Raw genomic sequence first — 26521 nt, 5'->3', positions numbered from 1 at the left:
TATAGATATGTGAAGAGAAAAAGATTAGTGAAGACAAATGTAGGTTCCTTGCAGTCAGATTCAGGTGAATTTATAATGGGGAACAAAGAAATGACAGACCAGTTGAACAAATACATTGGTTCTGTCTTCACGAAGGAAGACACAAATAACCTTCCGAATGTACTAGGGGACCGAGGGTCTAGTGAGAAGGAGGTACTGAAGGATATCCTTATTAGGCGGGAAATTGTGTTAGGGAAATTGATGGGATTGAAGGCAGATAAATCCCCGGGGCCTGATAGTCTGCATCCCAGAGTACTTAAGGAAGTGGCCTTAGAAATAGTGGATGCATTGGTGATCATTTTCCAACAGTCTATCGACTCTGGATCAGTTCCTATGGACTGGAGGGTAGCTAATGTAACACCACTTTTTAAAAAAGGAGGGAGAGAGAAAACAGGTAATTATAGACCGGTTAGCCTGACATCAGTAGTGGGGAAAATGTTGGAATCAATTATTAAAGATGAAATAATAGTGCATTTGGAAAGCAATGACAGGATCGGTCCAAGTCAACATGGATTTATGAAAGGGAAATCATGCTTAACAAATCTTCTGGAATTTTTTGAGGATGTAACTAGCAGAGTGGACAAGGGAGAACCAATGGATGTGGTGTAGTCGGACTTTCAAAAGGTTTTTGACAAGGTCCCACACAAGAGATTAGTGTGCAAAATTAAAGCACATGGTATTGGGGGGTAATGTACTGATGTGGATAGAGAACTGGTTGGCAGACAGAAAGCAGAGAGTCGGGATAAACTGGTCCTTTTCAGAATGGCAAGCAGTGACTAGCTGGGACCCCAGCTATTTACAATATACATTAATGATTTGAATGAAGGAATTGAATGTAATATCTCCAAGTTTGCAGATGACACTAAACTGTGGCGGTGTGAGTTGTGAGGAGGATGCCAAGAGGCGGCAGGGTGACTTGGACAGGTTAGATGAGTGGGCAAATGCATGGCAGATGCAGTACAATGTGGATAAATGTGAGGTTATCCACTTTGGGGGCAAAAACACGAAGGCAGAATATTATCTGAATGGCAGCAGATTAGGAAAAGGGGAGGTGCAACGAGACCTGCGTGTCATGGTACATCAGTCATTGAAAGTTGGCATGCAGGTACAGCAGGCGGTGAAGAAGGCAAATGGTATGTTGGCCTTCATAGCTAGGGGATTTGAGTTTGGAGCAGGGAGGTCTTACTGCAGTTGTACAAGGTCACCTGGAATATTGTGTTCAGTTTTGGTCTCCTAATCTGAGGAAGGACGTTCTTGCTATTGAGGGAGTGCAGCGAAGGTTCACCAGACTGATTCCTGGGATGGCTGGACTGACATATGAGGATAGACTGGGCCTTTATTCACTGGAGTTTAGAAGGATGAGAGGGGATCTCATAGAAACATATAAGATTTTGATGGGACTGGACAGGTTAGATGCAGGAATAATGTTCCCGATGTTGGGGAAGTCCAGAACCAGGGGACACAGTCTAAGGATAAGGGGTAAGCCATTTAGGACTGAGTTGAGGAGAAACTTTTTCACTCAGAGTTGTTAACCTGTGTAATTCCCTACCGCAGAGAGTTGTTGATGCCAGTTCATTGGATATGTTCAAGAGGGAGTTAGATATGGCCCTAACGGCTAAAGCAATCAAGGGGTATGGAGAGAAAGCAGGAAAGGGGTACTGAGGTGAATGATCAGCCATGATCTTATTGAATGGTGGTGCAGGCTCGAATAGCCTACTCCTGCACCTATTTTCTATGTTTCTATGTTTCCTGCCCCCACCCCCTTGATCCTGAGCTCCTGGCCCTCTGGCCACCATGTGATCCCTCCCTCCTCCCTGCGGCCTGGTGCTGCAGGCCTACCTGCCCGCAGCCAGTCAGCCTCTCAATCCGGCTGGCTAGGGGTAGGAAACAGATGTTTCCCATTTAAATCAGGCCCTGCCGTACTGTCTGAGACTACTGAAAAGTATGTGTGAAAACTGTGGGTGTTGAGTAGAGATGAAAGGGTACTACCCTGTACTGATAACTTCTCCCATTGAAACAGAACCAGAAAAAAAGTTAGGTGGTGTTGCCATTTGAATACTTCCATATAACCTTTCTTTAGGTCTATTGTAACTGACCAGTGCCATGGGCACACTCCCTGGACTACCAATTATCTGGAGTAGAAACCAGTTCTCTTCTGGTTTGGGTGGAGTTCTAGTACCCCTGATGGTAGCCATGATCAGGAAATCTCAAGAGTGGGGCTTGTGAAATGGAGAAAGTAACCTATCCAATATGTCCACAGTAATGCTTCCCAAACAAATATGAATTGCTGCAGGCAGCCCCTTACTCAGGTGGGTGGGGAATATCCACCAAGTCCTTTTGTGCAAGGCCGAAGGTGACCTGGATCCTTGGGAACATGCATAATGTGAGCCTCTCACACAGAAATCATTCAAAGCTGAATTGACATTCTAGGATATGACTCTCGGAATCCCAAGTGGAGCAAGGTTTTTGCAGATCAACAAAAGCTTGCAATAATATAGCGCCTTTAACGTAATAAAATGTTCCAAGGCGCTTCACAAGAGTGTTATCAAATAAAATTTGACGCAGAGCTATGTAAGGAGATATTAGGGCAATGACCAAAAGCTTGGTCAAAGAGGTATGTTTTAAGGTGCACATTAAAGGGGGAAAAGGTAGAGAGACAGAAAAGTTTAGAGGGTTAGGGCCCAGCTAGTTGAAGGCACAGCCAACAATGGTGGAGCAATTAAAATCGGGGATGCGAAAGAGGCCAGAATTGTAGGAGTGCAGAGATCTCGGAGAGTTGTAGGGTTGGAGGAGGTTACAGAGATAAGGAGAAGCGAGGCCATGGAGGGTAATGAAAACAAGTATGAGAATTTTTTATTTATTTTTTAATAAAATCGAGGTGTTGCCGGACCAGGAGCCAATGTAGGTCAGCGAGCACAGGGGTGATGGGTGAACGGGATTTGGTGCAAGTTAGGATACTGGCAGCAGCATTCTGGATGAGCTCAAGTTTAGATAGGGTGGAAGATGGGAGGCCAGCCAGGAAAGCAAATAGTCAAGTCTAGAGGTAACTAACGCAGTCTGTCAATTAAGCGGAGGGGGCTCATAAGAGCAATCCTGTTCATCATGGCCATCCCTGTCTATTAACTTTTCTTAATAGGTTCTTTTACTTGTTCCCCCAAAAATACATTTCCAATCAAAGATTAGTTGTATTAACTCCTGCAACTGCCATTGGGAGTGATGCTAAATGTAACCATGTCAGTCTGCGGACCGACCAGCACACCAACTAATGGATCTCACTGCCAAGTCCAGGGCATGAACTGCTGCTTTCTACCACAGTGTGGCAGTCTGCATTTAATCTTTGTTTCAACTATCCTTGAGTGCATATACTCTAACGATACCCAAAGCCATTTAGTACCACGATTGCATCAGTGGCACTGCCCCAGCAACAGTTACTTCCTTTTGGCTGAATTATATATAATTCACTGCTGATGACATTTCAGTGTTGGTCAGTGCCAATAAACCAAGCATCATAAAAGAGATCCGTCAGGTCGTGGTGGCCTAATTCGATGCTAGGGAGTCTCTGCATTGACTGAAACCATTAAGTCCTTGACACCAGTAGTTCCTCTGCGCCAATATATTGGGTCATCATCATCATAGGCAGTCCCTCGAAATCGAGGAAGACTTGCTTCCAATCTAAAAGTGAGTTCTCAGGTACAGTCCAATGCGGGAATTAGTCTCTGTAATGGGTAGGGCAGACAGTGGTTGAAGGAAAGGGCGAGTGGGGTTTGCCGCACGGGTTAAGCATCTGGCAAAGCATATGCCTAGTATGCAATATTGAACTTAACAGTCTAGAACATCAAGGCATCTGATACTTTACAAGCAGGCCTGCAATAGGCACTTTCACCATGCTGATCATCGTTTACCAGATGAGGAAATCTGAACTTGGGACTAAGGCTGTTGGCAGACATCACCTGAAGGCCAGGTACTCCGACATGAGCACATATTCGCAAATTTCAATGCCTACCATGAAAAGGCTGATGTAAGGCAGAAGAGATGAAAGCCAGAGAGAGCATACAGCATAGACTCACCAGGATGATGTTAAGAGATGGGAAATTTTACAGGTTGAGCGTCCGAAATCCAGAGTTCCAGAATTCGGAATGTTCCAAAATCCAGACACCGGGCCGATCCGTGGCAGGGTCGTCCGGAATATGGAAAATGTTCCGAAATCCGGACCCACCGTCCGACCGCCTCCCGCTTGGCCACCGGATTTCCCCCCCCCCCCACCCCCGCCCGGTAGATTCCGGATTCGGGACGTCGGAAAAACATTCCGAAACAGTCTCGGTCTCGAGATTTCCGGATTTTGGACACTCTACCTGTAGTTATAAGGAGAAACTTCAGATATTGGAACAATTTCCACTGGAGTATGGAGAGCTCAGAAGATAGTTAATAGCCATTTTTCAAATTATGATGGGTTTTGATACAATGAATATTTCTTCTGGTTGGTTAGTCTGTGACAACGAGTCATCAGTTTAAAATCATCACTAAGATAGGTGAGGAGAGAGGTTAAAAGATAGATCTTTATGCAGCGGGTTGTTGGGAGCATAAAATGCTTTGCCACATGGATTGTTTCAGGCAGAGACCACTGTAGCTTTTAATGGAAAATTCGATAAATATTTTAAGCAGAGAAAGACAATGGGCTATGGGGAGAGCACAGGGCAACAGGATTAATTTTGGATTTCTATAGCAAAGAGCTGGCACAGACACTAGCTATAGACCATGTGCATTTCAGATACAATAAACAACTTTGAATTATAGTGACTGCTGTTATACGAGCTGCCATGTTTGCCTCCAAAGAGAGAGATGAATTACCAGCTAATTTGTTTTTTTTGGTGGTGCTGCTTGAGGAAGGAAAGTTGGCAAGACACCAGGACATCTCCCTGTTCTTCTTCAAATAGTGGCATTAAATCTTTAGCATCAAAATAAACCACTACAAAAGGCAGATGGGACCTTGTTTTATCATCTCATTCAAAAGACAGTGTAGTTTCCTTGGTACTGCCCTGAAGTACTGACCTAAATCAGGAGTTCTCAACCTTATTGCTTCTGAGGCCCCTCCTCCCTTGTTAGAAAAATTCCATGGACCTCCTGTCCCACAGCACAACTATTTTTCTGTATAAAAAAAGTGTGCGCGCGGGGTGGGAGAAGAGAAACAGTTTGTCCTAGTCTGTGTGTGGGGGGTGGGGGGCAAGCCCACACTGTGCCCCCCACCCCTCCCCTTGGACCCAACCTGCAACTACGCGACACCTTCCCACAGGCCGCTGAGCAGTTCTGTCCCCACCCACTGCAACCTCCCCTCCAACCCAACCAAGGGCCTGCCCCCAGCCACGGACTTCCTTGGATAGGCCCCGCCCCAAGAGACCGACCATTCTCTGGCTGACCTCCTGAAATCTTCTTGCGGACCCCCGGTTGAAAACCCCCGCCTAGATTGTATGCTCAAGACCTGCATTGGGGCTTGAACCTACAACCTGCTGATTCAGGCAAAAGTGCAAAAAAAATTGAGCTAAGTCTATATTTAAAGCCTTTGGCAAATGTTAGAGTGGACAAGCTGATCGTGTCATGGAGGCGCTATTTGATGCAGGCAATCAGCTGCTTGGCTCAGGGCTCAAGGGGACACCATGCAACACTAATCCAGCCCAGGCACACTTTGTGCCGACTGTAAAGTTCCCATTGTATGATCATTTGTTTCACCTACTTTGTGTTAATTATATGGTTGTCTTGGGGCCACCATACAACCTAAAAAGTGTAGCTTTTCTCCTTTACATGCCTGTAGGATATGTTCTGGAGAATGGTTGTCTTAGTCTTAGAAAGTTGAAATGCAAAATCCAATTACCAGAATATCTGGTTCTCCAGGGAGACTGGAGACACGGGCCTCGATATTACCCCCCACCCCATGACGAGAGGTGGTCGGGGACTGGGGTTAAACACTGAAAAACATGAAACGTGACCCCAACCCGACACATAAGCAGCTACCTTCATCTGTAAGGCAGTGGGTAACGTACTAGGAGAGGCGAAACACTTCATAACACATTTAACTTGAGCTCCCACAGTGCAATTGGGAGCCTGATTTAACTTAAACTGGTACTGTGTGGGAAATCCAGCGACGAAAAGGAGCTGCCGGATCTGGAAAATAAGTGTCTTTTTCCAACACTCCTCGTCAGCCAGAAGGTGCAGGAGTACTCTCCTGCGATCCTTCCAGCATGCCTTCACTCTCCCTTACGCTGATCGCGGCCTCCTCTGGCCCCAGCCGCAATCGCCGACATCCCCACTCCCAATCTGCAGCCTTCCCCCCCCTCCCCATTGCCAAGAGCCATCCCCAAGGATCCCCAGCTACGGACTCCTGTTGCTGATTTTTCCGCCCAGCTGGCATGGCTCATGGAAAGTCAAGGCACACGCTGATTTGAAAGTACAAATGAAAAGTCTCAGTTCTGTTTAGCGCAAACCTCAGCAAAACCTGGGATCTTCCAGGAGGGAAAAGAGAGCAAGGGAGCACTGGGTTACCATTTTGCATGTAAAGAAAAGTTTGCATTTGAACTAGACAGAGTATTCTGGGACTATTAGCTTGCTGGTTTATCTCCTGAGTGAGGAGAGAATATATTAACAAAAAAGCAGTTTCTGACAGGAAATAAAAGTAGTTCATCCGATCTGATTCTGCAATCATAGCAGAGAGACTGAGGAAATGCCTGGCTGCTGGGATCCCTTTGAATTGTGATCCCTAAATAGAATGGGTCTCCCTGCTCGTGTACAGTTTGCAGCCTTTCTAGTCACAGTCTCCACACATCTACTTGGTGAATACAACGGATGGTACTAGAACTTACTGAGAGTGATGGTTTAACCTCAGCTTCCTTTCTGTCCTAGACTCTGCAGCACATGTTTCCCACTCTTCCTTCTCTGGCTCTGGGTGTTGTGCTGACTGATTTAATTGATGCTGCACTTGTTCACAAACACAATCAGTGATGTGAGAGCAGAAATTGGAGAGGGGTGGGCGGGAGACTTCAGCTGGGATAAGAGAAGCTACAGAAAATGTTCTGCATTATATTTTCATAGTATGAAGAAAGACAGAAGAATGAAGTGAAATGAGACATGACTGGAAAACGGTGGTAAGAAGCTGGAAGCTCCGAGGTGTTCACAAGTTTATACAACTGGAAAATTGCACCGGTTGTGAAAAAGTGTTTTTTTTCCACAGACAACGGAAATGACGATGGAGGAAGAGAGATTTGCAATGGATGTGAAAAGGAACATGTATGAGGCTAGTGTTGATACTTCGGTATGGAGCAGCAAGCTGGATACTGATTAAGGTACAGAACCAGCGAATGGATGCTGTGAAAGATGAATGTGGGGTATTTGCTGGAAGGATAGAGGGATTAACGCTGAATCTTGAGAAGTGCAATGTGCAAGCTTGCTACAACAAGCAGTATGCAATGGCAGGGCATCTGTTGCTGAAGAAGACTTGGGACAATGATAAAATGGGTGCCAACTGGTAAGAGAATGTGTGGAGGACCAAACCGGAGATGGTGGGATTGTGTTGATCCGGCCAATTAGAACAGTGAGGAAACTAGTCATTAACCAAAATACAGGTAACTCTCATTTATCCGGATCCGGATCTAATGGAAAACCCGCTGCAATGGAATTTAAAATATTCCGTCGCCACTTCTCACCGGCTGTTTTGATTAGCATGGAGTTCATTTTAACCAATGAATAGGTTTCATTTTCTACTTTGCCATCTGAACGGTAACCTGGAAGAGCAAATCATCCACTTGTTGTAGATCCTTCTGTTGCAAAATCGCTCCTCTGCCCTTGCTTTGCTGGTGTGTGTGTGTGTGTGTGTGTGTGTGTGTGTGTGTGTGTGTGTGTGTGTGTGTGCGCGCGCTGCTGCAGCCACCGCTGATATTGGGAACAGGGGCAGTGCCAGCACCAGGGTTCCAGGCACAGGACACAGCCTGGAGAGCGCACTCCGGAGCTAGACAATCTCCTCCTCAAGGCTACCTGCAGCCACTCCCAGTGCAGCATTTGTCCCGCCAGGATTACAGTCCGGTGGAAGTACATGCATGCTGGTAATGTCCATCTTTTGTATACTTAACTGCCTTGTTACTGTATGTATTTATTCATTAAAGTTTTAACTTTAAAATGTAAACTCGCCCCAACAGAAAATTTGTTTGCCCGAAATTGCTGAATCCCCAAGCGATCCGGATAAACGTGAGTTCCCTGTAATTGTATATTTTTTTGTCAACTACATTAAAATTAGCACTAAATTTCTCATCAAAAGTAAAATTACATTTGAGATAAAGAGACAATACTAATGCTAAAATCTAAATTTCTAAAGCGTTGGCCAGAAGTACACAACTTTGGGAACAAATGTTGAAAATTGAAACAGACAAATAAAGTCTTAGCTGTCAAACAGCATTTCCTGTAACATCGCACAAGGGAAACAATTGTAATTTTTTTTTTAAATAAATGAAATTATACTTTTTCTTTTAAATCCATAAAGACTGGATCAAAAATGAAGCAAAAATATTATTTTGACCAAAGGTTTTTCATAATTTAAATTTGGGAACAAAAGACTAAACCAAAACTAGAGCAGAGTTCCTGTCAAAGAATACAAGACTAAAATTTCAGACATGAAACTAAAACTAAATTATTTTCAGGACTAAAACAACACGATTTGTCCAGAAGAGTGCCAACAGACGGACAGTTTTGAGAGCCGACACACTGGAGAATGCAATGTAAAGGCCTTGTGGCATCTACAGCCAATCTCATCAAGACAATTCACTCACTAAACGTACACTCAATCCTCTTGATTTGCAAAAAGAGAGATATTTGTTGATAATTTGTATGGTGCACCCCAACCTTCTATCCAGATCAGCACAATCTGAGGATTAAACCCGAAATCTTCCTGATCCTTCCACATCAGGCAACGTACTTAACCAAGTCAGCGTTTGGAGGAGCTTATCTTTGAAACTGAGTAATCTTACCACAGCCATCTTAATTTTCTACGGTTCTAATGTTACAAGCTTGTCAGTCACTAAGATTTCACAAAAAAGTGTAATGGATGAGATTATCCAGGATATGACAATATTTTATTGTTTCCATTTACTTTTTACTGTTTTGTCCTTGCCTTTATTTCCCACCTGATAATAGTTTGATACAGTTTTATGCCAATAGATTTGCTAGTCATGTGAAATTACTCTATTATCCGTAGTGATTAGACTGGAGCTGAACAGTATGGGTAGGCTCTGTCTCATCAGTACAAAACTAACATTCTTAACCTGAAGCGATTTATGTAGGCCATCCCAAAGAACTTTACAAACAGTTAATTATTTTTTGAATTGCTGTCACTGTGTTATGCAAGCAAATATGGCAGCCAATGTCTGCACATCAAACTCCCACAAATAGGAAATGAGCAAATGTCCGAATAATCTGTTTTTGGTGGTGTTGCTTGAGGGGGGGAAATGTTGAAAAGGACACTAGGAGAATGTTTTGCTCTTTAAATAATGCCACAAGATTCTTTTAATGTCTCAGGCAAAAGACATCTCCTCCAACAAGGTATCCCTCCGTGGAAGCGTCAGCCTAGATAACGTGATCCAATCCAGAGTGGGACTTGAACTCACAGGTCAATACTCACTGAGCTAAATAGCCACTGTTAATGCATGCTGGATTATGTATGATGTTGACTATAGTATGCAAAACCCAATACACAGAAGAAGCAGAGTGACAACTATCCCACATATATCTAATAATTATTTGCGATATTCTGGTTCCTTTAATCAAGCTCTCACATATCTGGTACAGTTTAGGTCAAATATAGCTGCCTCCATAGACCCTGACAAAAAGCCCCTGTCCCATGCATGCCAACCATCCACACTTTATGGAGACAGTTAAAGTTTGAAGTCAAAAATCACAGGAACATAGGAACAGGAGTAGGTCATTCAGCCTCTTGAAACTGTTCCACCATTATATTAGATCATGGATAATCTGTATCTCACAGTGCACCGGAAAACTGTGACAGGGAAAGTGCTGTTTCCCCGGTCACATTTTCCCAGCGCATCATTTACCCTGCACTCAGTGGAGCAGAATCAGAATGATGGAGAAGGAAAGGAATTGATGACGGCTGCAGTGTGAAGCTTCTGGCTGACTTTTCTTTCATTTAGAGGAAGGGGGTAAGCTTGTATCTTATCTAATCCTAATTTTATCCTTAGAGAAGCTGGAGCTGGTTGTCATGTCTTGGAGGTCGCCCTTTTTGGCACCAGCGTGGTACGTTTGTCGCAGGCGCAAGTATATTCGGTGGAAATTTAAAATGGCTATTAAAAAAATGCACACCACAGCTGTAGGATGCAGCAGTAGGAGCACACTGATCACGCTATTCAGGGGAAACAGAGGAGCCTCTTATACAGAGCATAACACTGAACTCTTTTGGATTTATAAGCACAAATTCAGAGATCCTGAGGAAGCATTATAGAAACATTACACACCAATTGACACACGTAAATGCATTCATTTTGACTTCACAATCCTGCACTAACAAGCCAAGTAAGCTACATTACTTGTGTGCGGAGACTGGAAATGTTCATATTTATTTTGGTTCCAGATTGAAGTGAACACTTTTGGAGGTTTGGCTTTATGTCAGTGATAAAACAGCTCCACCGGGACTGTAGACTTCCTTTCCCTGAGTTGCTGTTCATTTGATGGAAGTAATCACATTTTTTTTTTGGCACAGCAGATCAGATATCTGAACTGCAGCAAGAGAACAAAGACCTCAGAATGGCTTGTAGTGGTAACAGGAAAGTACAACTGTGTGTCATACTACAATAGCAGCAAATACTTGATTTTGCAATTTTCCCAAAAGAATTGTGTAAATATCATGAAATAAACTGCACGAATCCCCCTATTTTCAAAACAAATGAACCAAGGGAAACTTTACAACTTTAAAATGTTAAGTGATTTATTTCTCTTAGAGTTCGCGCCCCATCCCCCCTCCTCTATAATCAGTAGTCACTCTACAGTAGTTTGTCCAAGTGACCATTATTCAAGTGTGGCATCACTGATTGCATGGGCATCACTGCCAAGCTTAATCCCACCCTCACCCAAGCTCCACTTGTGTATACTTCCAAAAGGGATCACAGGATAGTGATCGAGAACGGGAACCCTAATCAGCTCCCCATCTCTAATCTGAGGCCGATATTAGCACCCCAACCATCTTCAGTTGAGATCAGGGATTGAACTGAAGACTTTCCTGGTCTGTATCCCTCATCTAAAAAAGGACTAAAATCAGGATCTTGAACGTCTGTATAGCCTGAACCTTCCAAGATAACATGTTACAATATTGGGATGTGCCAGGAATCCTCTAATCCAATGAAAAAAAGAACTTGCATTTATACATGACCTCAGAATGCCCCAAAGGGCTATACAGCCAAATTAGTCATTTTTGAAGTGTAGTCACTGCTGCAATGTAGGAACCGTGGCAGCCAATTTGTGCTCAAGTCTCTGGAGGTGAACCCACAACCTTCTGACTCAGAGGCGAGAGTGCTACCATTGAACCATGGCTGACACCAAATATTCTGCTCTAACTTCTTATGTCCTACATCAATAATGAAGCAATATTTTCAATAAATACTGAACATTAAACACAACAGTCTTTTACTCAACACACATTTGTTAATTCTATTCATGTGTAAATTAAGAATGAGCTATTTATGCCGATTTTCCAATTTAATGCTGCACACGACAGCAATTGAATCCAAATAAACTATTTTGACAAATAGCTAGCTTGTCAAAGGAATTTATACTTGTATCAGAATAATACCCAAATCAGGATTTTCATTTGACTAAAGTTATGATTCAAATAGCCAAATTGTAAACCCTTATCTTCAATATGAATAAGAACAGAAAATACTTAAAGGAACATTCCAGGATAAGAATAAATCCGTGTCTTATTCTCAGGTTTTAATGTAAAAGATACAGCTCCAAATCTCCTGTTGCATTGCTCAGAGTGGAAGCAGTGAGATATACTTGACACTAACAATATGGGTCAGCACAGCGAGTATACACATTTTGGGGTCAAGTTTCAGACTCCCGCTAGAATGACGCACATCGGAGAGGCCTGCCTAAATTATAGAACAAAAATTGCGTCGAATACTTACCTCGTGATTCTCCGATAGCTGTAGGCCCATTTCCACCTCGGCGCGGCGCAGCAGGAGGCGGAGCTACAGCCCTGCGCCAAAAACAGTGCCGGCAGCTGCGCGCGTGCGCAGTGGAGGCTGCGCGCGTGCGCAGTAGTTGCCGGTGTCCTGTCTCCGGGGCGACGACCCTATCCCAGGCCGAAGGGACGTCGCCCCTAGCCCCGGCTGAGTGGCCTGCGCATCTTACCTCAGCGGCGGGGCCCACCTGAAGAGTCGGCGGTGGTAGCCCGGCATCGGCAGCGTGCAGGCCCCGCCCGAAGTCCTCGGCAGGGCTCAACATCGTCTTCTCTCTTCTTCCCCCCCACCCCCGCATCTTCCTTTCTTCTCCCCCCGCCCCCGCCCCATCTTCTTCTCTTCTCCCACCGCCCCATCTCCTCTCCCCCCGCCCCTCCTTCACCCCCCCACCAACTCCTTCTCCGCCGCGCCCATCTTCTTCTCTCTTTCTCCGCTCCCCCCCCAATCTTCTTCCCGGTGCTGCAGTAGGTGAGTAGAAATAATTTTTTATTGTGATTTTTAATTTTTTTTTAAATTTATTTCGATTTATTGGTTTATGTATTGATTTATTTATCATTTATTATTGATGGTTCTTTATTTGTAAAAGTGAAGTAACATTGAAACATATAAAATAGGTGCAGGAGTAGGCCATGCTGCTCTTCGAGCCTGCACCACCATTCAATGAGATCATGACTGATCATTCCCTCAGTACCCCTTTCCTGCTTTCTCTCCATACCCCTTGATCCCTTTAGCCATAAGGGCCATATCTAACTCCCTCTTGAATATATCCAATGAACTGGCATCAACAACTCTCTGCGGCAGGGAATTCCATAGGTTAACAACTCTCTGAGTGAAGAAGTTTCTCCTCATCTCAGTCCTAAATGGCCTATCCCTTAACCCAAGACTGTGTCCCCTGGTTCTGGACTTGCCCATCATAGAGAACATTCTTCCCGCATCTAACCTGTCCAGTACAGTCAGAATCTTAAGTTTCTATAAAATTCCCTCTCATCCTTCTAAACTCCAGTGTTTAAAGGCCCAGTTGATCCAGTCTCTCCTCATATGTCAGTCCTGCCATCCCAGGAATTTTCCGGTGAACCTTCGCTGCACTCCCTCAATAGCAAGAACATCCTTTCTCAGATTAGGAGACCAAAACTGAATACAATATTCCAGGTGAGGCCTCACCAAGGCCCTGTACAACTGCAGTAAGACCTCCTTGCTCTATACTCAAATCCCCTAGCTATGAAGGCCAACATACCATTTGCCTTCTTCACCGCCTGCTGTACCTGCATGCCAACTTTCAATGACTGATGAACCATGACACCCAGGTCTCGTTGCACCTCCCCATTTCCGAATCTGCCGCCATTCAGATAATAGTCTGATTTTGTGTTTTTGCCCCCAAAGTGGATAACCTCACATTTATCCACATTATACTGCATCTGCCATGCATTTGCCTACTCACCTAACCTGTCCAAGTCACCCTGCAGCCTCTTAGCATCCTCCTCACAGCTCACACTGCCACCCATTTTGGTCTCCTAACTTGAGGAAGGACGTTCTTGCTATTGAGGGAGTGCAGCGAAGATTCACCAGACTGATTCCCGGGATGGTGGGACTGACCTATCAAGAAAGACTGGATCAACTGGGCTTGTATTCACTGGAGTTCAGAAGAGTGAGAGGGGACCTCATAGAAAAGTTTAAAATTCTGACGGGTTTGGACAGGTTGGATGCAGGAAGAATGTTCCCAATGTTGGGGAAGTCCAGAACCAGGGGTCACAGTCTAAGGATAAGGGGTAAGCCATTTAGGACCGAGATGAGGAAAAACTTCTTCACCCAGAGAGTGGTGAACCTGTGGAATTCTCTACCACAGAAAGTAGTTGAGGCCAATTCACTAAATATATTCAAAAGGGAGTTAGATGAAGTCCTTACTACTCGGGGGATCAAGGGGTATGGCGAGAAAGCAGGAAGGGGGTACTGAAGTTTCATGTTCAGCCATGAACTCATTGAATGGCGGAGCAGGCTAGAAGGGCTGAATGGCCTGCTCCTGCACCTATTTTCTATGTTTCTATGTGTCATCTGCAAACTTGGAGATATTATACTCAATTTCTTCATCTAAATCATTCATGTATATTGTAAAGAGCTGGGGTCTTTACTGAGCCCTGCAGTACCACACCAGTCACTGCCTGCCATTCTGAAAAGGACCCGTTTATCCGACTCTCTGCTTCCTGTCTGCCAACTAATTCTCTATCCACGTCAGTATATTACCCCCAATACCATGTGCTTTGATTCTGCACACCAATCTCTTAGTGGGACCTTGTCAAAAACCTTTTGAAAGTCCAAATACACCACATCCACTGGTTCTCCCTTGTCCACTCTACTAGTTACATCCTCAAAAAATTACAGAAGATTTGTCAAGCATGATTTCCCTTTCATAAATCCATGCTGACTTGGACCGATCCTGTCACTGCTTTCCAAATGCACTGCTATTTCATCTTTAACAATTGATTCCAACATTTTCCCCACTACTGATGTCAGGCTAACCAGTCTATAATTACCCATTTTCTCTCTCCCTCCTTTTTTAAAAAGTGGTGTTACATTCGCTGCTCTCCAGTCCATAGGAACTGATCCAGAGTCGATAAACTGTTGGAAAATGATCACCAATGCATCCACTATTTCTAGGGCCATTTCCTTAAGTACTCTGGGATGCAGACTATCAGGCCCCGGAAATTTATCGGTCTTCAATCCCATCAATTTCCCCAACACAATTTCCCGCCTAAGAATATCCTTCAGTTCCTCCTTCTCACTAGACCCTTGGTCCCCTAGTATTTTCAGAAGGTTATTTGTATCTTCCTTCGTGAAAACAGAACCAAAGTATTTGTTTAACTGGTCCGCCATTTCTTTGTTCCCCATTATAAATTCACCTGAATCTGACTGCAAGGGACCGACGTTTGTTTTCACTAATCTTTTTCTCTTCACATATCTATATAAGCTTTTGCAGTCAGTTTTTATGTTCCCAGCAAGCTTCCTCTCATACTCTATTTTACCCCTCCTAATTAAACCCTTTGTCCTCCTCTGTTGTATTACAAAATTCTCCCAGTCCTCAGGTTTGCTGCTTTTTCTGGCCAATGTATATGCTTCTTCCTTGGATTTAACACTATCCTTAATTTCCCTTGTTCGCCACGGTTGAGCCACCTTCCCCATTTTATTTTTACTCCAGACAGAGATGTACAATTGTTGAAGTTCATCGATGTGATCTTTAAATGTTTGCCATTGCCTATCCACCGTCAATCCTTTAAGTATTATTTGGCAGTCTATTCTAGCCAATTCACATCTCATATCACCGAAGTTACCTTTCCCCAAGTTCAGGACCCTAGTCTCTGAATTAATTGTGTCACTCTCCATCTTAATAAAGAATTCTACCATATTATGGTCATTTTTCCCCAAGAGGCCTCGCACAACAAGATTGTTAATTAGTCCTTTCTCATTACACATCACCCAGTCTAGGATGGCCAGCTCTCTAGTTGGTTCCTCAACATATTGGTCTGGAAAACCATCCCTAATACACTCCAGGAAATCCACCTCCACTGCATTGCTACCAGTTTGATTAGCCCAGTCAATATGTAGATTGAAGTTGCCCATGATAACTGCTGTACCTTTATTTTCACAAATTCTCAGCAAAGATGGAATAAGTGAAACATACAGATGGTTCATAATCAGTCACTAAAAATGCCAGTGACAGGAAACAGACATTTTGCAGGGATTCTATTCAACTATCATCATCCCAGCTCTATCTGCGTCAGCCTTGGCTCAGTTGGTAGCACTCTCGCCTCGAGTCAGAAGGTTTAAGTCCCACTCCAGAGACTCAAGCACAAAATCTAGGCTGACACGAGTGCAGTACAGATGGAGTGCGGCACTGCCAGAGGTGCCATCTTTCAGGCGAGACATTAAACCCTCTTAAGTGGACACAAATGATTCCATGACACTCTTTTGAAGAAGAGCAGGAGAGTTATCCCTGGTGTCCTGGCCAATATTTATCCCTCAACCAACATCACTGAAACACATTATCTGGTCATCATCACATTGCTGTTTGTGGAACCTTGTATTGCGCAAAGTGGCTGCTGCGTTTCCTACATTACAACAGCGACCACACCTAAAAAGTACTTCATTGGCTGCAATGTGCTTTGGGATATCCCGAGGTTGTGAAAGACGCTATATAAATGCAAGTCTTTTTTTGTTCTTTATCTATTCCACAAAACAGAATACTGGGTTAAACAACAAGCACTCCATAAATTTGATTCATTCTGAAAGGCCTTATATTGAAAAAAAAGCTGACAGATCAGTAATTATTGATTAAGCTTACCCATCCAGTTATAACCTCCTGCAATAAATGTATGTTTCTCCCTAGACATAGAAACATCAGCCCAGATTTTCCAGTTCAATTATGCTGAGGAGCCGGCATAACTTCAGTGGAAGGTGGAGAAAGGTGCTGCAGAAGCCAATTTTCTGGCGCCATGCCACTTGCAGGGTTTTCCACTGATAGTGATGTGTGCTGAGTGTCTGCCCATATGCAAATAATAGGTGCACATTATTCAATATATATTCCATCATTTTCATCATAGCAATGTTGGAAGGAAGAGAGGCCCAACCATCCCCGGTGTCCAGCAATGTGGGGATGCTGGACAGCCTGTTTAAAAAGTAAAGGGCCAAAAAGAGACTATACTGTAGAGCAATCGATTGCATAGGCCGATGTGCTGTTTTCAAATCTCACCCCCCCAAATTAACCCAGCAGATCAGCAACCACCAGCCAGGCTAATTTGCTTCAGCCAATCTCCGTCCCCACCCACTGCACTATAATTCTTGCTGGGAAATTAGTGGAGGTTGGGGTGCATCTTCTGGTCATACCACACTTTCATAAGAGCATAAGAAATAGGAGCCACCTGGCCCCTCAAGCCTGTTCCGCAATTTAATATCATGGCTGATCTGATCAAGGAACCAACTTCACTTCCCTGCCCGCTCCCCATAACCCTTTATTCCCTTATCGCTCAAAAATCTGTCTATCTCCGTCTTAAATATATTCAATGAAATTACACAGATTTACAACCCTCAGAGAAGAAATTCCTCCTCATCTCAGTTTTAAACAGGCGGCCACTTATTCTGAGACTATGTCCCCTAATTTTAGTTTCCCCTATGAATGGAAATATGGGGCTGGACTTTCCACTAGGGGGCCATCGCCCCAAAAAATGGGCCTTGTTCCAGCAATGTAGGATGTCTCAGCCTTATTGATCGCTGGTACACTCGGCCTTAGGCCGGCGATGTGGAATGGGCGATGTGATTTTCGGTGAAGTCTCATTCGTCCACCGAAAGAGGAAGTCAAATAGCTTCTCTAGCAATGGGCTTCTGGGCATGTGTGGGAGGTCAGGGGTCATCCACACATGCGCAGAAGGCACAGGGAGGGGCAGAGAGAGAGGGAGGATAGAGAGAGTGAAGGAAGGCAGAGACAGAGAGGAGAGATCATTGTTCATTGTACATTAGATTGTTTAAAATGTTCGTTCATAGTGGGGTGGGGGGGGGGGGGGGAAGAGAGGGGATGGGGAGGAGGGTGTTTGAAAAGAATTCTGGTTGCAATAAATTTTGTTAATAATTTTAACAATTGTTCTGCATTCTCTGATAAGGTTAGTTAACTTAGGCATTTTGAATAATTTAACATCTTTATTCTCTTGTAATAACATTACTTAAGTTAAGCATTAATGCAAATGCTGCACTACAAAGGACAGGCCAGTGCAGGCAAGGCTAAAACGTAACTCAACGCAAATGCAACTTTTGTATAAACGTAATTGTTAATCTAAATCTAAATGTGACGATCCCCAATGCAAGTTCATGCAAAGCGTTTCTTTATCAGCTGCTGATGCAACAGCTTTGCGGCTGCGTAACTCCCACGGGGTACTGTTCTTCTGGGAATGGGGGGGGGGGGGGGGGGGGGTGCGGAGTGGGAGGACCATGGCTATATCGCCAAGCTGGTCCTCCCCAGCCTCCTCTTCCTCCTCGCCGGCTGCCTCTTCCATCTCCCCTCCTTCTGGAGGTGGGCCTGCAGCCCCATCTGACATTAGTTGTCCTCTCCTTAAAGCGAGATTATGCAGCATGCAACATATCATAATAAACTCAACGACCTGGTCAGGGTGGTACTGTAGGCTGCCACCAGAATGGTCCAGGTATCTGAAGCACTGCTTTAGGACTCCAATTGGCTTTTCGACGATGTTGCGTGTCGCTATGTGGCTTTCATTGTAACGTTTCTCTGCTTGAGTGAAGGGATTACACAATGGGGTCATCAGCCAACTGGCAAGGCCATATGCCTTATCCCTCAGCATCCAACCGTGACCTTCTAGCTGATTGACAAAGAGGTCAGGGATAGCACTCTCACGTAGGATGTGTGCATCATGGATGCTGCCAGGAAGTGTAGCATTTACTGTCATAATTGTTTGTTTGTGGTCGACAACAAGCTGCACATTTAGGGAGTGGAATCTCTTTCTGTTACGAAACACCTCCGCGTTCTACAAGAGGGCTTTCAGGGCGATGTGCGTGCAGTCTATTACTCCCTGCACCTTGGGGAAGTCTGCTATTCTGGAGAAACCCAAAGCCCTCCCGTTCTGTGCTTCCCTGGTCATAGGGAAGGTTATAAAGTCCATCCTGCGAGCGTAAAGGGCTTCGGTCACCTGTCGAATGCAGCAGTGTGTGGCGTGCTGAGAGATATGATAGATGTCACCAGCTGAAGACTGAAAAGATCCTGAAGCGTAGAATGCTAGGGCAGCAGTAACCTTCACCTCAACAGACAGTGCGGTTCTGATGGTGCTGGAAGGCTGAAGATCCCCCTTGATGAGCTGGCAAATCTCATCGATGACCTCCTTCCTGAAGCGCAGCCTCCTTAGACACACGTTTTCAGACAAGTTGAGGTAAGATTGCGTTTCTTTGTACCTTTGTTGGCTGTACGCTCACCTCCTCTGTCTCTGTCTACGCATTTCTCTGCCACCTCTTCGATTGATCCTTTCAGAAACCAGCTTATGAGCAGTCATGAGTAACGGCGCAGAAAGCATAGGCCCCATCATTATCAATAATTATTTTCAATGGCTATAAATGAACTTTTCACTAAAGAATGTGGATCCATTAAACTACTCCATCGATTCCAGCCCCAGTCTAACACGAGGCCCACTTCACTTTAAATCATTAATTTCACTAGGTATAAATGAACTTTTCACTAAAAAATGCCTAATCCACTAGGTTATTAGTAAAATTAAATATAATTAAAAATCTGAGCAGATCTATCTATCCATACAGGACCCATAAATCACTCACAACCATCCAAGCACGAATTTTTGGCTGTCTCCCCCCTTCCTCCGATCTTCAAAATGGTGTCCATAGTGCCCATTTCCTTCTGTAAAGCCGGGAAAAGCAACTATTTCACAGCGATGTTTTCAGCCTTAAATCAGCCTGGCCTTGTGATGGCGATGTGCCAAAAGTTGGGATGGGCCTTGTGTGGGCGATCAGTTCGGCAAAGTGAGCCGAAACTTGGGGGCTTTTTTTCCCGGCGATATTTCTGGCCTAGTTTCCACTTTTTCCTCAAAATGGGCAAGTGGGGTCCATTTTGGGTGATATATGGGCCATAGATGGGCGATGTGAAGTAGAAAGTCTAGCCCATGCTCTCTGCATCCACCTTGTCAAGCCCCCTCATTATCTTACAGGTTTCAATAAGATCACCTCTCATTCTTCTGAACTCCAATGTTTATAGGCCCAACCTACTCAACCTATCTTCATAAGTCAACCCCATCATCTCCGGAATCAACCTAGTGAACCTTCTCTGAACAGGCTCCAATGCAAATATATCCTTCCTTAAATATGGAGACCAATATTGTACGCAGTACGCTAGGTGTGATCTCACCAATACACCAATACCCTTCACAGTTGTAGCAGGACTTCTCTGCTTTTATACTCTATCCCCCTTGCAATAAAGGCCAACATTCCATTTGCCTTCCTGATTACTTGCTGTACCTGTATACTCACTTTTGTGTTTCATGCAGAAGGACCCCCAGGTCCCTCTGTACTGCAGCACTTTGCAATTTTTCTCCATTTAAATTATAATTTGCTTTTCTATTTTTTCTGCCAAAATGGATAACCTCACATTTTCCCACATTATACTCCATCTGCCAAATTTTTGCCCACTCACTTAGCCTGTCTATATCCCTTTGCAGATATTTTGTGTCCTACTCACAATTTGCTTTCCCACCCATCTTTGTATCAGCAGCAAACTTGACTACATTACACTCGGTCCCTTCATCCAAGTTATTAATATAGATTGTAAATAGTTGAGGACCCAGCACCGATCCCTGCAGCACCCCAGTAGTCACTGTTTGCCAACCAGAAAATGACTCATTTATCCAGACTCTCTGTTTTCTGTTAGTTAGCCAATCCTTTATCCATGCTAATATATTACCCCCAACCCCGTGAACTTTTATCTTGTGCAGTAACCTTTTATGTGACACCTTGTCGAATGCCTTCTGGAAATCCAAATACATCACATCCACTGGTTCCCCTTTATCCACCCTGCTTTTTACATCCTCAAAGAACTCCAGCAAATTTGTCAAACATGATTTCCCCTTCATAAATCCATGCTGACTCTGCTTGATTGAATTATACTTTTCCAAATGTCCCGCTACTGTTTCCTTAATAATGGACTCCAGCATTTTCTCAATGATAGATGCTAGGCTAACTGATCTATAGTTTCCTGCTTTTTGTCTGCCTCCTTTTTTTAAAAAAAAATAGGGGCGTTACATTTGCGGTGTAATGGCCAAATGGAAGATTCAGACTGTTGCATCTAGCATGCATTCCTGGTGAAAGGATTCTGGAATGGATTTTGAGAGAGATACGTTCAGAGACAATGAACTAAATGTTTTTTGATTGTTTTCTGGAAAATTGTTTACCTTACAGGTAGATAGCTAAATTTCTTCTCCCGATTCATCAGCTACATAAATAAATAAATATGCGGACTTCCCCAACCCATCTCTAGCGTGTATTCCTGCCCATGATCTGTTCCCAACTGATTTTTACAACTATGCACACTTTGGATTTGTGCATATAGAAATTGTTTTTTAGCACAAGGCATGAGAACCTGAAAATGGATCAGGGATGGGGCTAGTGGCTACAAGTGGGCCCAAGAGGCAAATAATTCACCAGAGTCAAGTTGGGGCTGGTCTGGGAGTGTGGGGGGGGGGGGTGGGGCAGTGGGAAAAAACACGGAGCGGGACAGATTTGGAAGGACTCAGGCAGACAGGTGGAGGTGCAGAATCAGCAGGTAGTACTGATGGTAACAGAGCATTAAAAATTAAATATAGCAGATCTCTTGTGGCATTGCTCAAGACTGCACAGGGAGCATAACTAGCTCTAGGAGCCAAACTTAACAATAACAACTTGCGTTTCTACAGCGCCTTTAATGTAGGATAACATTCCAAGATGCTTCACAGGTGACTGAAAGCTCTAGACCCAACACTTTATTATTCTTAGCCAAGCAACTTTCCAATCCTAGTTTAAAAGATCTCATGGATTTTGCTTCAACAATATGTTATAGCAGAAAATTCTACATTCTCTGACCTCTTTAAATTCTTTTTATAATGATCTTAAATTTACTCTGTCTGGTCCGTCAGTGAAAACAATCTATTATTCACCTTCGCACAATTCATAACCGTTACCCCTTATCCCTGGTAACATCCTCGTAAATCTATGCTATGTCTTTTCCATTACTTTTATTTCCTTCCTATAACAAGGTGTCCAAAACTGCACACAAAAATGTTATATATCACATAAGATATTTAGATAGGTAAGTGAGGAAAATCTTCATAACTCACTTATGAGCTGACTAGATATTACACTGCTATTATACAATAGATGTGGGGTTGAATTTGTTTAAATTGAAATGTTCTATTTTTCTTATAAGTACAGCATGTTAACATTCCCCAGTATAAGCTCTCACTCATCTCTGGAGACATCAATTGCTTGTTTAAGCAAATCCTCACCGTGGTTACGAAATCTCTCGATCCCTCTCATTTTCTTCCTGTCTGGAAGATGGGGACTCATGCGAGGCAGCAGCCCTGAATTACCTCATCCAAGCTACAATGTTTTGGCAGGCTATTCACATGTGTGTAAGGGAAGGGGTGGGGAAATCATAACCAAGCTCTCACCTGACATTCACATGGGAACTGCAGGATGATTATTCCCATCCTTAGCCTCTGTACACTGAAGCCAATTACTGTTTTCCACTGCTTCCCCAGATCAGTAAACCAGGGATCACACATGGAAGCTTCCCAACCTGTACAGCTTAGTACCACAGTCACTTACAAAGAGCATTACGTTCAGTTTCAATTTCTTGAAATGTTATTTTTATGTACAAGTCACAGGAACACAACCCCTCGAGCCTGCTCCGCCATTCAATTATATTATGGCTGATCTGCGGCCTAACTCCATATACCCGCCTTTGGCCCATATCCCTTAATACCCTTGGTTAACAAGAAGCTATCAATCTCGGATTTAAAATTAACAATTGATCTTACATCAATTGACATTTGCGGAAGAGAGTTCCAAACTCCTTTGTGTGTAGAATTGTTTCCTAATTTCACTCCTGAAAGGTCTGGCTCTAATTTTTTAGACTATGCCCCTTCTTCCTAGACTCCCCAACTAGCAGAAATAGTTTCTCTCCATCTACCCTATCTGTTCCCCCCGAATATCTTGAAAACTTCGATCAGATCACCCCTAATTTATGCAATCTCACCTTGTAAATTAACCCTTGAAGTCCGGGTATCATTCTGGCGTGGTGACAGAACAGCTCTCAGTGCTCCAGGTGTAGTCTAACCAGGGTTTTGTATAGCTGCAGCATAACTTCTACCCCCTTGTATTCTAATCGTCTAGGTATAAAGGCCAGCATTCCATTAGCCTTTTTGATTATTTTCTGTACCTGTTCATGACATTTTAATGATCTATGTACATGGACCCTTAAGTCTCTTTGGATCTCCACTGTTTTTAGCTTTTTACCATTTAGAAAGTACTCTGTTCTATCCTTTTTAGGTCCAAAGTGGATGACCTCACATTTGCCTACAGTGAAGTCCATTTGCCACAGTTTTGCCCATTCACTTAAACTATCAATATCCCTTTGTACTTTTATGCTTTCATGCACACTGCCTACAATGTCACCTATTTTTGTGTCATCAGCAAATTTGGATATACGACTTTCTATGCCATCATGCAAGTCATTAATAAATACTGTAAATAGTTGAGGCCCCAACACAGATCCTTGTAGGACATCACATTGTGCCAATTTGAGTAACTACCCATTATCCCTACTGCCTGTCTCCTGCCGCTCAACCAATTTCCTAACCAGGTCAATAATTTCCCCTCAATTCCGTGAACCTTAGTTAACAATCTCTTATGTGGGACTTTATCAAATGCTTTCTGCAAGTCTGTATAATACCATCCATACACATTCCTCTGCAGCTATACTTTAGTCACCTTCTCATAAAATTCAATCAGGTTTGTTAGACATGACCTACCTTTCACAAAGTCTTGGTATTACTTTACATATTTAGTTTACAGACGCCATGCAGAGAGAAATATTTGAATACAATATTAAATTTGCATTTAGGTAACTAAGTTTCTAGTTTTCACAGACTGCATTGTCTGTGCCGTAATTAATAATTCATCCCCCGACTTCACTCCTCCCTCCACCCCCCACCCCTTAAATAGTGGTTTCCATGGGGTCTATTTTCTGTTCCTTTCCAACATCAATAACTCCTACTCACCATCCAATCCCACCCACTCTGCTGTCAGATTACCAGTACAGGACTCTGTGCTGCCTAAAGTAACGAGCCAATTCAGTTCGTCATTGTGGACTGGATGTTTCTGCAGCGGCCTCCAATGGGCCAAAGGCGAGCAACATAGGATGATGAATACAAGTCAAGGAAAGCAATACATGGTGGTCATTATATTGATACTCTTCTGAGACTAATACCAACAGTAAAAGGACTATAATTCATTCATTTTTTCCCAGGGCCTTAAAGCTTCTTCTTAGCTTCACCACACAAGTCCACAGCCCAATTTAGTAGTGTCCAGCTAGAATTGCCAACCCTCCAGGATTGCCCTGAAGTCTTCAAGAATTGAAGATTGATCTCCAGAACACTGCTGTGAGCAATCCAGGAGAAAAATCATAGCACCATTAAAAGTTTTTTTTTTCATTTTCTTTGAACACTTTCGTTTATTGGTCATAGAAATATTAGAAATGGGGGGAGGGCTGTTTGACCTCGGAGGGGAGCAGTCTTGTGATGAAACTTCCAGAATACAGGCAACTCTCAATTATCCGGGGCCGTCGGGGATTGAGCTATTCCGGGTAAACGATTTTGCCACTAGGGCGAGTGCACGTACTTGCCAAGAATGTTTGGGTCCCAAATTTGTACTTTAGATTAACTTGCTGGAGTCAAGGATCCTTCCCTCAAATCAATGTTGAAACTAGTTAGAACACCAACTCGACGAGCCTAATCCCCAATCCTTCGGCAGTCATCGGTCGGCGGAGGAAAAGCACAGACAAGCCGGATGGTGCCAGCATGCAAGGTCCCCAGATCCTGCCTAGAAACCCGAGCTCATTCCCCGCTAGTGCCGCAATCAGGCCCGGCGGCGTGGCTGAAAGGCGAAATGGCCAGTCTAAAGGCTTCAACCGCTGGAGGTCGAATGAGACTCAGCTTTACTTACCCCCGAGGCCGGGCGTCACCCCAGTGGCGGACAGGTGCTGAAAGTGGTCAGCGCAGGACTGTGTGTGGGGTGGGTTTAATGGTCGTGTGCAGCTGTACACGGGACAGAATCACAGTTTTTTAAAAAAAAGTGTCGTTGCAGCGGGTTCTCCGTTAGATCCGTGTACGGATAATCGAGAGTTGCCTGTAGTTCCAAGCAGAGCTGGCAACCTCTATGTCCAACACTTACATGTCTTCTCATATATATGTTACAACAGTGACTACACTCCCCAAAAGTACTTCACTGGCTGTAAAGCGCTTTGAGACGTCCAGTGGTCCTGAAGGGCGCTATATAAATGCAAGCCTTTCTCTGTTTCTCCAATTAAAAAAAATTTAGTTACACTTGGGTGAAATCTAAACCTGTGAATTCACCTCGGCCCCTGACGCTAATTTATTTGTAAACGTCGGTTCTTGCCACTCTTGCACACCCAGCCCGACAATAATTCACCCATCCACGTGGGACGGACAAGTAGCCGTTGCCCAACAGAGCAGACTCACCACTTGCACCACCTTCATGCTCCCGCGGTGGCTGCACAGGTACTGTCGATTGCAGAAGCTGTCGGTGGCCTTGATGGGTTCAGTGGTTGTCTGGTAAACCTCCTCCGAGTCCATGGCTCCGTTACCGCGTCCCTCTGGATGTGGCATCGTGTCAGTGAGCATTTAACACAACCTGAGCCACTTCCTCTGCAACAAAAAAAACCCTTGCAAAACGATCACCCAACTTCGGACTTTTTTTTTCCCCAAAAGAAAAACTCGAAAGCGAAAGTATACCGAGTCCGCCGGAATTGGTTCTTGGCCAATTGACGAGGTTGAACAAAAATATTTGTGGACGATCACACCCTCAAAAAAAAGAATTCCGAAAAAATTCCCGTCAATAAACATCCATTCGAAGTTTCCTCTTAACTCCGGGGGCGCAAAGTTCCGCCGATCGCCTCTCGCATTTCGTCGTCGGGAGGGAGGAATAAAGAGCAAATCTGCAAAGAGAAAGAGGGATGTTGATCAGGAGAGGCGGCGAATCCGGACCCAGCCCAGCCTGCTCCCGGAGCCCGGCACAGCCGCCACCTTTCCACATAACCCAGCCCCATGCTACCCTCCCGCCCCGCCCGCCGACTGACCGAGCCCCCGCTCACCCGGGACCGCAGCCGCTGCCCGATCTTCAGCGCTTTGCCCTCTGCCCTGCAGCTGTGTTCAACGTCTCTCTCTCTCTCTTTCTCTCTCCCCCGCTGCTCCACTTCCTTGTTTCAGTTTCGTCCAACAAAAGAGACGATCAGACAAGCCCAGCCTCCTCTGGGACTTTCCACTCCCCGCCGTTTGACGCCTCATCATCTGACCTCGCAAACTCGTCCCCCTGGTGTTGGGCAGGTGGCCGCAGGGAGAGTCTCTCTGGCCAGGTCAATGAGCTGTGGTCATTTCTCTTCACTGCAGCAAGTGGGAGACTTTCAGGGAACAACTTTGTGATGCTGCCAAAGT

At 44.3% G+C, this 26521-nt stretch overlaps 1 protein-coding gene across 1 annotated transcript in view; it reads right to left on the bottom strand.

Annotated features, from left to right (window-relative positions):
* cmtm6 (CKLF-like MARVEL transmembrane domain containing 6) overlaps positions 1 to 26282 on the bottom strand; it is a 124268-nt gene extending 97986 nt beyond the window's left edge. Inside the window, exons 1-2 of the mRNA XM_070881297.1 lie at positions 26182 to 26282; positions 25550 to 26025 (exon numbers count right to left, since the gene is read on the bottom strand). Coding sequence (XP_070737398.1) covers positions 25550 to 25711 — 162 coding nt within the window. The 5' untranslated portion in view covers positions 25712 to 26025; positions 26182 to 26282. The remainder of the gene's footprint in view (positions 1 to 25549; positions 26026 to 26181) is intronic.
* Positions 26283 to 26521: the final 239 nt, after the last annotated feature.

The sequence above is a fragment of the Pristiophorus japonicus genome, chromosome 5 (genome assembly GCF_044704955.1).
Source record: "Pristiophorus japonicus isolate sPriJap1 chromosome 5, sPriJap1.hap1, whole genome shotgun sequence".
Lineage (NCBI taxonomy): Eukaryota > Metazoa > Chordata > Chondrichthyes > Pristiophoridae > Pristiophorus > Pristiophorus japonicus.
The sequence above is the reverse complement of the archived record's forward strand: the minus strand, read 5'-3'. Positions and strand labels throughout refer to the sequence as shown.